Source organism: Giraffa tippelskirchi, chromosome 3 (assembly GCF_054371585.1).
Source record: "Giraffa tippelskirchi isolate mGirTip1 chromosome 3, T2T-mGirTip1v1.2.pri, whole genome shotgun sequence".
NCBI classification, from domain to species: Eukaryota; Metazoa; Chordata; class Mammalia; order Artiodactyla; family Giraffidae; genus Giraffa; species Giraffa tippelskirchi.
The window spans coordinates 174753103-174765389 of record NC_137277.1 but is presented as its reverse complement, the minus strand read 5'-3'; the positions used below and the strand labels follow the sequence as shown (position 1 = coordinate 174765389).

The window sequence follows — 12287 nt, the reverse complement described above, 5'->3', positions numbered from 1 at the left end:
ACAGAGGTTTTAGTTTGGGAAGGCCAATAAACACTCACTCGTGCACATATATATGTTAGGATGTGTGCTGAAGAAAACTAAAGCAAAATAAGAGCATGATGAGGAGGGGATAGGATGGTGTAAGTTGACATTTGAGCAACAGTCATTACTGTTACTTCCCTGGTGGCTTAGGGATATAAAGAATTCACCTGCAGTGCAGGAGATACGGGTTTGATCCCTGGGTTGGCAAGATTCCCTGGAGAAGGAAATGACAACCCACTCCAATATTCTTGTCTGGAAAATCCTATGGACAGAAGAACCTTGTGGGCTGCAGTCCCTGGGGTCAGAAGAGTCAGACACAAGTTAGAAACTAAACCACCACTAGCATTACTATCTAGGGGAAAGACTATCTCTTAGCAGAAGAAAAGTGAAGCAAAGAGCCCTGAGGCAGAATTCTTGTCCTGCTGAAGGATGACGGGAGCTAGAAGCTGTCAAGGGGTCACACAGGACATTCAGGCCGAGCTCAGAATTTGAGCTTCTGCTTGAACGAGATGGGGGGCCTTTGGAGGCCATGGAGGAGTGACGTGAACTTGGGCTGTATGAGGATCACTCCCAAGCTGTTCGAGTAGGATGTGAGGTGTGGAGATGCAAGAGACCACTTAGCAGGCTCCAGCACTGGGCTAGATGAGAGATCCTTTGGTTACCAGTTCAGCACAGATTTTGAAGATGGGTTTTCCAGTGTTTAACGGAGGATTGTTACATGGGGTGCAAGAAGGGGAAGAGCCACAGATGGCTCCAAGGCTTTGGTTGCAGCAGGAGGTAAATGCTGATTACAGTTAAAACTGTGTACTGACCGACATGAGCTGGGGCAGGAAGCGTTGCCAGGTCCAACCAAGCAGGTAGCTGTTTGGAAAGTTACACTTAGCTTACTCAGTGGACTAGATCTAAGCTAGTGGGGGTGCCTTTAAAAAAGTAACTGTGTTAATGGTAAGATAATGCCCATTGTTTATTAGTAATCAGTAAGTGAAATAGAACCTTCCTGACAGGACTATGGTTAGAGTAAGCTTATAAACTATGGTATTAACTTGTCATTAGTTGCATATCTGATTTATGGTGTGAGCACATAGGACATGAAAGTTATGATGACTGCCAGGATCATGTGTCTCATGGAGGATGGGTTTTTACTCAGTGCTCTCCCTTTGGAGCTTGTTTAAAAATACCATTGCCCAGGCTGTAACTCAGACTCTCCCAAATCAGACTCGCCAAGGCTTGCTACCCCCATGTGTGTATCCCGGCTCTCGGGAGACTCCAGAGCACCCCGGGTCTGAAACAGCACCAACACACTCTGAGTTAGCCCTGTGGGTGCTGTTGTGGGTTCAGACCTTTGTGTTTTTGTGTGTGTTTTATTCAGCAACCTCTATTAAATGGCTAATATGTGCCCAGGCACGATAAAGGATACAAGGTGAACTAAAGTTAACCCAGATGAGATACGCCATAGCACAGAGTGAAGTCATGGCAGTATAAAGTAGTGAGTCCTTTTGCAGCCAGAATGTAAGTTCTGAAAAAGGAACAAAGTAACTGGGAAGATACAGAGGCTTCTGCTGCAGAGTGGACATGTGAACTGTTCCTAGACTAGGGGAACAGTTCACAAAGAGAGAAGCGAAGGGGATCCCTTCCAGACAATGCCATCTATCCTTGAGGCCAGGGCATGAGCTGCAAGACTAATCTGATCAGTGTCCAAACTTGAACCATACAATTTAAAGGTAGGGGCCACAGGGAGCGGGAAGTGATAAAGGGCTCTCCATCCAGGTGACAGGACTGAGGGAAGACAGACAGTCTGGGGAGTAGGCTTGACTACATCCTGATAAACAATTGCTGTTACTATCGACTTTGCCAGAAGGTCAGCAGGTTAAAAAAGGGGACAGCACAGACTGTAAAATTTACCTTGTTCTGCTTTTGTTCCTCTGTAGGTTGGCACAGGTCTTGGGCCTACACTGGAGTTTTATGCACTTGTATCTCAGGAACTGCAGAGAGCTGACTTGGGTCTCTGGAGAGGGGAGGAAGTAACTCTTAGCAATCCAAAAGGTAATAACTCATCTGTGAGTGTGTCAGTTTGTCATTATCAGGTAAAGGGCCCATAACAATTCATTATATATGTTTAGCTTACAGTGGAGGGCCAGGCCCTCTGACCTAATTTCTTTTCACCTTTGTTTTCTCATTTATCAAATAAGGGAGGCCCTTCCAGCTCCAAAAGACTTCATTCTGTGATCTGCTGACTGATCCTGAGAATACTGAATTTCTTAAATGTTCTTAATTACCGGGTTTTGTCTTGTTTTGTGAAATGACACCTAAAGTATGGTGATTTACTCATTTTATAGGAAGCCAAGAAGGGACCAAGTATATTCAAAACCTCCAAGGCCTGTTTGCGCTTCCCTTTGGTAGGACAGCTAAGCCAGCTCATATCGCAAAGGTTAAGATGAAGTTTCGCTTCTTAGGAAAACTAATGGCCAAGGCTATCATGGATTTCAGATTGGTAAGTTTAGAGTTGCTTTTCTTCAGTTCTTTTATACTTCTGTTCTATGCCAGTACCATAATCCCCTACACTTAATGCTGTATTTTAAGAGAGCACTTTCACAAATGTTAATGTGCACATGAATTGCTTGGAGAATTTCTTTGAAAATCCAGTTTTGGTTCAGCAGCTCATGGGTCAGGCCTGGGTTTCCACATTTCCTTACCAGCATCCAGGTGATACCCAGATGCCAGTCTGTGGACCACTTCCGTGGTAGCAGAGGTTCAGAGAATCAAGAAACATTAAGGGTGGCTTTAATAAAATTCTCCTGGGGATCTTGGTTGGAAAAAATGAGCTGTTAATTATTGTTGAAGTTTCATTTTAATTACAACTAATTGTTTCTTTTAAAATTCTTGTTTTTGAATATGCAGTAATACAGACTAAAGTAGAATTATGTTCACTTGGTCCAAAATAGAGTAAGCTGCCTCTGAACATCTCTTGGTGTTGAGGTCCTTATGGAGAATATACATCCATTGTTGAAAGCTTCCTTTTTAGGGTCAGTGTTTAAATAGGAATCTTCAGTATTCAATTTTCTTTTTTCACTGTCAGGGCCCCAGATTGAGTTTAAATGGGGACAGTTTTATGTAATAAGAGAAACAGTTTTTTAAATCCCCTCGGGGATTACTTGACCTTTTAAAATGACTTCTTGGAGTGTCACTTAAAGAATGGAGGCATTGCTAGAAGCTTAATGTGACTATTACAGCATTTGCATCTTCTCTTTTAGGTGGACCTTCCCCTGGGCTTACCTTTTTATAAATGGATGCTTCGGCAGGAAACTTCGCTGACATCACACGATTTGTTTGACATTGACCCAGTTGTAGCCAGGTCAGTGTATCACCTCGAAGACATCGTCAGACAGAAGAAACGACTTGAACAAGATAAATCCCAGGTAGGCTTAGAAGATGGGGTCTTTGTTAAGTGATTTCTGTTCAACCTGGTTATTATTTTATATTGGAAGAGTTTAATTGTTATTATAACAGCTGAAACGTGTGGTTTTACAGTGGGTAAGTGGCCTGTAATAGCAGCAGATGATGAACAAGCAACTGGACCAGCAAATCAAATACACCCCTGACTAAAACCACAGGGCTTGTTCTTTCAGGTGGACATTATGTATCCGGGCAGATACTCTGTCATATTGAATTCTTTCAGTAAGCATTTGAATCAATAAAGCTATTTACAGGACAACAGATTGATTTTCTGGAAAGATGGCTTAATTTAGGAACAACCCATATGTTTCTAGAGAAATCTCAGGAAGTATTTTTAAAGGTCATGATGGTGTCACTATTTCTTGGTAATATCTGTTGAGATTTCTCTGTTAGATCTCATGAATAATCTTGATCTTTATATCATTAATGTATATTCTTCATATATTAACAAAATTAAATAATTCGATTCAGTCTGAAACTAATAGGGTTCTGTATCTGACATTGGAAGAAGACAAAATTTTATTTATTGAGACACGACATAGAGTCAGACGTCTTTATACTGGGGCAAGTAACATGGACCAGTGATAAATCAACTCATATATTTTGTAAACTGCATAAAATAAGAATAAAGAATTAAGATTCTATAGCTAGCTAAAAGGTTATGTCTCTCAATAAGATAGGGGCTTATTGGAGATGGGGCTTTTAGAGTACCTTTTTGTCCAGAAAGATTTGTAAGAATTTTATCTCCCATACTTATTGATAATTAATGGTAATTTGGGGGTAAACATTTATTAAGAGAAGTTGGTTTTTAAAGAAGCCAGATCCATCTTTTCCATATAAGATCTGTTGCCTTAGGATTTTTAGAACCAGTTAGGTTTATGCTTACCAACTTTGTAAAATCTAGACTACTATAATCTTATTTAAGATCATCTCTTAGGTAAATAATGCAGTATCACCACAAACCACCCCTCCTCAAACCTCTCCCCCCACCAGTAAAGTACAATTCATGACCCTCTTCCTAGAGCCTTACATGTATTAATTCATTTAATCCACTGTGAGATACACATGTTTTTGTTACCCCTGCTTTACACATTTACACATGAGAAACCCAAGGCAGATAATTTGAGTTGCCTACGCAAGGTCACTTAGCTGAAATACCTAAGAGCTGGACTTCAAACCTAGGCTCTGTGCCCTGGAGGCCACAGTCTTAGAGCTTTTACAAGCTCTCTTATGTATATCCTTGTCTCCTGTGTAGTCTGCTGCATTCTCTTCCTCAAATCTTTTGAGATTTGTTCTCCTATTGTTTATTATTCTGATGTTATCAATTTAAAAGTGTAAGATGCATAGCACAAGAACCACATTCCAGAAAACTTCAACCAGAATTTGAAGACTGGTGGTATTCTCAAATGTCTTAACTCGTTATTTATAAAGCATACGGATGGAATGAAGTGTCCAAGCTGAGCTTCCACTTGGTGATTTAAATTCTTGAAAAATACATGGAAAATGGGCTGAAGCGTAGCTCTTAATTTAATATGTAATATGTAGTACGGCTAATCCCTTTTAAATATCTCAAGGACATACTGTATATTCTAGATTCCTATCAATAATAGCATTGTTGAGAGCTTTCCAGTGGGAGAACATTAAAATGAAGAGTTTTTTATATAAGGCCTTCAAAATCTTAAGCATTTTTTAAACGTGAGTAATACGAATTGCTTTTAACATGCGTTTGTCTTTTGAGTGGGACTTGACTTTTCTTAGGAATTCATTGAAACCATTTTTCATCGCAGTGTTGCTTTGTGAATACAGAGTTGTTAGTGCTGGGCCTGCAGTAATTGAATAAAGGATCTCTGGATGTTCTTTAGACTTGAGCTTGCAGAGAAAACAAGTTAACTACTTTTACTAGAAAGTATATTATTTGTATTTACAATTTCCTAACTGTGTTGTATTACTTAGTATTTGCTACATACATATGTTGGAATTAGCACACCAGTATTCTTGCCTGGAGAATTCCATAGACAAAGGAGCCTGGCAGGCAATAGTGCATGGGGTCCCAGAAAATCGAAAATGACTGAGTGACTTTTTTTTTCTTGGACTCATTAAGATTAGCTGAAAATTTGTGAAAAGTTTGTCTGGCTTTAGAGCCTGCACTCTTAAATCAACCATTATGCAGACTGTTCAGTTCAGTTCAGTCGCTCAGTCGTGTCCAGCTCTTCGCAACACCATGGACTGCAGCACGCCAGGCCTCCCTGTCCATCACCAACTCCTGGAGTTTACTCAAACTCATGTCCATTGAGTCAGTGATGCCATCTATTATGGCCTGTGAAATCTGTTTGAGTATTGTCAAATTGAATAGCAAACATCTCATTTTGAAGAAACAGTCTTGTTTTCTTAGATAAAAATAGTGGGATTTTAAAGTGTTTATTTCCTATGTGATCTCAGTGACTTTGTGTAGATTATAACAAAGAAAGAACAGGCTAAGAGCTAAAGAAACTCATACAGTTTATTAGCCTATCTTTTATTTTATAAACACAGACATAAATGAGTGAATTATTACTTGTGACAAACACCCTTCCTCCCCTTTTTTAGACCAAAGAGAGTCTCCAGTATGCATTAGAAACCCTGACTATGAACGGCTGTTCTGTGGAGGATCTGGGATTGGATTTCACTCTGCCAGGGTTTCCTAACATTGAACTAAAGAAAGGAGGAAAGGATATACCGGTCACCATCCACAATTTGGAGGAGTATCTAAGAGTGCGTACTGGCCACCTCCCCTGGAGAGAAGGCTAGCAGTGGTCTTGTGGGGTGGGGCCAACTGTTGTGAGGGAGAGGGTGGGACGGGCGATCCAGGAAGCACAGGTGCGTGTCTGGGAGCTGCTGCACAGACTGGTTTGAGACCTTCAACGCCCGGGGTGACGACATAAAGTCCCTTTTTCCAGGCTTTAACTTGTGTCTGCACTTGAGACATTGTCAGATATTTCACAGTGCCTCATATATAGCTGTGAACTCTCTGCCTTCAAGCTTGAATGCCATCTAATAACATCATATTTTCTTAGTTTAAGAAAAAAATCAGTGAAAAGGAACATCCCTTGTGTTATCTCTAAACTGCATTTCTGCTTTTCTCACAAGCCACTTAACTTGACCTCATTGCCTTTGATGCTCTCCACACCTGTGTACAGATGTTTATGTTTGTTTGCCATCTCACCATCCTTGACCCTGTTTATTAAGGAAAAACAATTTTGTACTGATCCAAATTATATTTTGAATTACAATCTATATGTCTTTATCATCACCACTTTTGGAAAAGTTTCTTTTGTTTTATTCCTGACATTGAATGGAAAGAGCATTGGGTTCTACACAGAAAGCCACCTGAGACCAGACTTTTCCAACAGTTGGTAATTGTGACTCTTGAAACGTTATCTTTCATTCTCAATAACATTTCATCCTCTTGGGAAGTCTCATCTGATTTTCATCTGGTAGGTAATTTGTAACTCACAGGGATATTATATAAGTAAATTTTAAAAACACACTAAATATAAATGCATGTGGCATTTTTTACATTTTCTTAATGGCCAGACCCTGAATCAGAAGTTGATCTGACCTTTCTGTTACTTACGCAGTTTTCTGGAACATATTCTAAAGACCTTGGATTTTTTTTTTTTAAAGTGATCAGGAAGGATATTTCACTGTACTTTGCCAAATATTAAACAGGAAAGAAACTTGAACTCTTGTCACAGATTTTTAAAGAGACTTTTTTTTTTTCGGCAGCTGGTTATATTTTGGGCACTAAACGAAGGTGTTTCCAGACAATTTGATTCATTTAGAGATGGATTTGAATCAGTCTTCCCACTCAGTCATCTCCAGTACTTCTACCCAGAAGAAGTGAGTAGCTTATGTGCAAAAGAAATGGTATCTCTAGTTCCGTATCTGTAATTATCTTAGTGAGGTATCTCTGTGCTTTTTAGTCAGATACCCTATTGTTATGAGCAAATAAAATTGTGGAGGGTTGGGTGTTAAGAGGGTAGTTTGGGAAAAATAAGATCATTTCCTGAGTGAGGAAGAATATTCAATATGATGTGAGTATTTTTTCTATAATATATTTTCTGGCTAAATCTGCAAATCTTTGAATGACTTAGCATTTTAATCTCAATTATTTTTATGTCCACTTTGATTTGCTACTTATTGAAAACATATGTACCTAGTACTTTTAGGCAGTAAGTGTCACCTGAAATTGAAAACAGCAAGGGATGCGTTTGGAATTGGATCCTGGTCCCCACTACCTGGGGCTTCCCAGGTAGCTCAGCAATAAAGAAATTGCCTGCCAGTGCAGGAGATGCAGGTTCAACCCTGAGTCAGGAAGATCCCCTGGGGAAGGAAATGGCAAGCCAACTCCAGTATTCTTGCCTAGGAAATCCCATGAACAGAGGAGCCTGGTGGCCTACAGTCCATGGGGTTGCAAAGAGTCAGATACAACTTAGTAACTAAACAACAACCCCACTGCCTAACTATGTGACCTTATCCAGGTTTTTGTATATAAGCTGACTGGCTCATTCATAAAATTGAGGTAAACTCTGTCTCACTGAACAAGATACATAAAGTACCTGACAGTTAGTGACATGTAGTAGATACCAAATTTCACATGTGCCAAATGGACTTTCTCAAAGTAGACAAGTCATCCTGCAAATGGGCAGTCAACCAGGTGAGAGATGGTTTTATTGGATACTGATGTTAGATTTTTAATCCTAAGGACACGAGCATTTCTTTCTTTGCAAGATCTGTCTTATAGTGACTGTCTTAGTCCTAGACAACCATCTGGCATAGAAGTGCCTTTGCAAAATGGGAAAAACTCCATGTTTGCTGTTGGTTCAGCTTTCTTCTCCCATTTCTCTCTCCCACTCAATATTCTCTTTGTTAGCTTCTGTTATTGTGTACCCTTGTATGTCTAAAAGTCAGGATTTATAAAATCTCTCTGGTCAGAGGTAGATTATGAAGTTAAAGCCTCTGAAGAAATGAGAAGAATTAGGTAGGTTTGGGTTCAGATTAAAGACTTCTCTAGAACCTAGTCCCTGCAGATGGTCAGGGCACCCATTACTGTCAGCTACAGAGGAGAGTGAATCTGTGATTAATTAGTGGAAGACTACGTTGTATAAAGGGCACCAGGCAGAAGCTTGTGGACTTCATGTCAGCACACCACAAAACAGAACATGTGCCGCTTCGCTCAGTTGTGTCCTTGGTAATCTGTTGCCCTTGTTTGAACACACAGCTGGATCAGCTCCTGTGTGGTAGTAAAGCAGACACTTGGGATGCAAAGACACTGATGGAATGCTGCAGGCCAGATCACGGTTACACTCATGACAGGTAAGGCCTGGGCGCTGCCAGGTTTCAGATACACGCATAGGTCTAGGTTTTAAAATTTGTTTACCCATTAAAGGAGGCTTTCCAATATTTTGGCTTCATTTCTCTCAAGACTGGGACTTGAGGACCGGAAGGGGTTTGGGGGCTTTTTTTGCCCCAAGTGTTTCTGTGAAAATGGGCAGGATAGGCAAAGTTGGGGATCCCAATGTCATCCCATTGCCCATTTTATGTATAGTAGAGTGGAAATGCCTGTACAGTCCCAGACAAGTCTCATTTATCACCAGAGTAACCATTCCATTTGAGTTCCAGCTGTAACAACAGAACAAATTTGTGGTGTTTATAAAGTGAATTCATATGTAGTCATATTTACATTTAACAGTCTCTAGCTCATTGTAAGTCAGAAGTATATTTTAATATGATGAGATAACTTTGATGTATTTATTTCTGTTGTAGTCGGGCTGTGAAGTTCTTATTTGAGATTCTCAGTAGTTTTGATAATGAACAGCAGAGGTTATTTCTCCAGTTTGTGACAGGTAGCCCGCGATTGCCTGTTGGAGGTGGGTACAACTATTGATTTATTGTAGCTGTGTGGAGGGGTTGGTGAGAGAGAGGGTGTGTGTGCATGCAAAACTTCAGTGCCAACAGCAGGATATTTTTTGACTTACAAGTGCCTCTTAGTTCCCTGGTGGCTCAAACGGTAAAGAATATCCCTGTAATGGGGGAGACCTGGGTTCAATCCCTGGGTTGGGAAGATCCCCTGGAGAAGGGACTGGCAACCCACTCCAGTATTCTTGCCTGGAGAATTCCATGGGCAGAGGAGTCTGGCGGGCTACAGTCCATGGTGTTGCAAAGAGTCAGACATAACTGAGCAACTAACACTTCTTTCTAGTTATATAATATTGCAATGTTAAATTTTCAGTGTACTAAGAGATAAGAGAGATCACTGGCAAGGCAGTTCATAGAGACTGTCTTACACTGACGTAGGATTGCTCATGTACATAGAGTGCTGCTTCCCTGTATTCAGATTCTCAGGCATTTGTACATTTTATAAACCCTTAGATGAGAAGTAGTTCTAAAGTCTGTTTTTTTCAGAAATGAATCCTAATGTGGGTTGAATTGGCACTCTTTAACATAAGGAAAGCATAAAGCACTGTTTGCTGCCATGTTATAGTGACTTTGAATGGTAAATCAGGTACCAGAGTCCTTACACTCAGTGTATCTTGAATGGGTAGAGTTCATTACCCAGGAAGAAAAAGTGCCTGCTGTGTGTGGTCATTTTGTGCAACAGAGCAGTGTGGGACATTTTCTGATGGAAGTAGATAAGAAAGGGTATCTGTGCTTGTGATTCCAGACCAATTCTCCGCATGGTTGAGACACAAGTTTTCCCTATGCTCTGGCAGGCGTCCCGTAAACTTATCACATTCCTTTGTCCTTCTTCCTTCCCTCTTCATCAGGCTTCCGGAGCTTGAATCCACCTCTGACCATTGTCCGGAAAACCTTCGAATCAACAGAGAACCCAGATGACTTCCTGCCCTCTGTCATGACCTGTGTGAACTATCTTAAGTTGCCGGACTATTCAAGCCTCGAGATAATGCGGGAAAAGCTATTGATGGCCGCAAGAGAAGGACAGCAGTCGTTCCATCTTTCCTGATCACAACGGGAAATGTGGTGTCTGCCTGTTACAGCAAAAGACAGAAATCATGATTTCTTTTCTAAATGTGTCACCTGAGTCAAGGAAACATGTTACGCCTTCTCGTTGTAGGAAAATGGCTTGCAGAATATAAAAGAGACACTTGATTCCTCTTCATTAATGGCCCCATGGACTTAAAGTGATCAGGCCCTAAAACGTTGTTGTGATGAGGTTTCTTTAGCAAGTTCTTGTTTAAATTATCATTTATTTGACGAGTGAAGTTTTTAACTTGCTTTGCTGTGTGAAATTTAAAAAAGGGATGTTTTTCCAGGCTGAAACAATAAATGTCGCTGTGCAGTTTAATTCTGGGCTGTGTGTATCCATCTAGCTAAGTCTTACAGTTTTGCTTCCTCCAAAGACAACTACAGAAATTCAAGCTCACATGTGTTTGACAAAAACAGTTTAGTAGGTGACCTCTGTGCTTTCTGTTCCACACCTGCCCCCTCGAGTTTCCCCACCCCGACCCATGTACTGTCTGTGCTGCTCACACAGGTTTTTTGTGTACAAAATCCACAGTTGGTACATCTTCGTCAGCCATGGGCTTTTGTTGTTCCGTGCTCTCAAATTAAGATATAATTTAAAACTCATGGAATTGAAGTATATTGTCAGTATAATTCAGCCCTTATAACTACGTAGCTTTTTCTAAGAACTTAGATGTAACAGAGCCATGGGGTATCACTGGCCTTACACCAGGGACACACTAGGACTGTTTATTACATGGTGATTCTGGCAACCGCCACCTCCATAGTGGAGGCAGGGAGAGCTCATTTGTTTCTTTTGTCAGTTAAAAAGTTCTGCAACTTGGGCTGGCCAGTGTTTATTATTCTATGGCCAGAGCATTTTGAATTGATATATATGGTTTTAAGCAAAATTAGCAGTTTTCATTCCCTGTTGGAGTAAAAAAATTTTTTTTTCTTTTCCCCCTTGTTCTCGTTTTCAAGTGTTTTCCCCACCGTCTTCCGTTCCTCCAGTCTCCTCTTCCCCTCCTCCCAGTGCTCACTTGGGACAAACAGCCCAGCCTTTGTCTCGACACAGATAGAACACCTGTAAGCAGTGCTCTGTCCAGTTGTTTTATGTGCTGATTTCTCAAATCTGCAATAATTCATCAGGTTCCTGTTTTTACCTGAAAATAAATAAAGTTTGCTTCACCTTTTTGTTTGTATTCAGTGCTGCATGCATAACTCTCAATTGTATAGATGCATCTCAACGCAAGCAGATCATCACAGCTCTGTGATTTGCGTCATGGCTGATTGTGCCATTCAAAGAATTGAGAATAGCAACTTGAATAACATAAAAAGTGGAAGGAGAATGGGAAGAGATTCCGTCTTTCCTTCCTAAGGTTCAAAATTAAGCCAGTTGCATAAAATTTGAGAGAATTTCATAGTTCATCTTTCTGAAAATGAGGGATGAACTAATCTTTTTTTTTTTTATTGGACTTTGAGAAATCAATTTTGTTTGTTCTAAAGTCTTCATTGATGTAGAAACCCCTTTGTTCCCTATTCCACCAGCTTAAAGAAATTCAGTGGCTTGTTTTATTTAGATTACTTTGTCGTTTTACACTCAAATGGCCTTATACGAGCATCTTCTTAATGAACCTGGGCAGTGACCCTGGTTGGGTGAGTTAGGTGGGATGGAGCAGTGAGTGGAGATTGAGGCACCTCCTGGGTCCCTACAGAGGCTCTAGCGAGCAAAGGGCTTCACCTTGGCATCACCTTGAGGGAGCTGTGTCTCTGCAGTTTTAACATCAACACCACAGGACCTGTGCAGTTTA

The 12287-nt window shown here is 40.6% G+C and overlaps 1 protein-coding gene across 50 annotated transcripts in view; it reads left to right on the top strand.

Moving 5' to 3' along the window:
- The window catches only part of TRIP12 (thyroid hormone receptor interactor 12), a 147609-nt gene extending 136790 nt beyond the window's left edge, over nt 1–10819 (top strand). For all 50 annotated transcript variants that reach the window (XM_081585429.1, XM_081585468.1, XM_081585463.1 and 47 more), the window contains 8 exons: nt 1950–2064; nt 2358–2512; nt 3273–3437; nt 6061–6225; nt 7240–7353; nt 8735–8829; nt 9280–9383; nt 10281–10819. In XM_081585429.1, coding sequence (XP_081441555.1) covers nt 1950–2064; nt 2358–2512; nt 3273–3437; nt 6061–6225; nt 7240–7353; nt 8735–8829; nt 9280–9383; nt 10281–10477 — 1110 coding nt within the window. In that variant the 3' untranslated portion in view covers nt 10478–10819. The remainder of the gene's footprint in view (nt 1–1949; nt 2065–2357; nt 2513–3272; nt 3438–6060; nt 6226–7239; nt 7354–8734; nt 8830–9279; nt 9384–10280) is intronic.
- Nucleotides 10820–12287: the final 1468 nt, after the last annotated feature.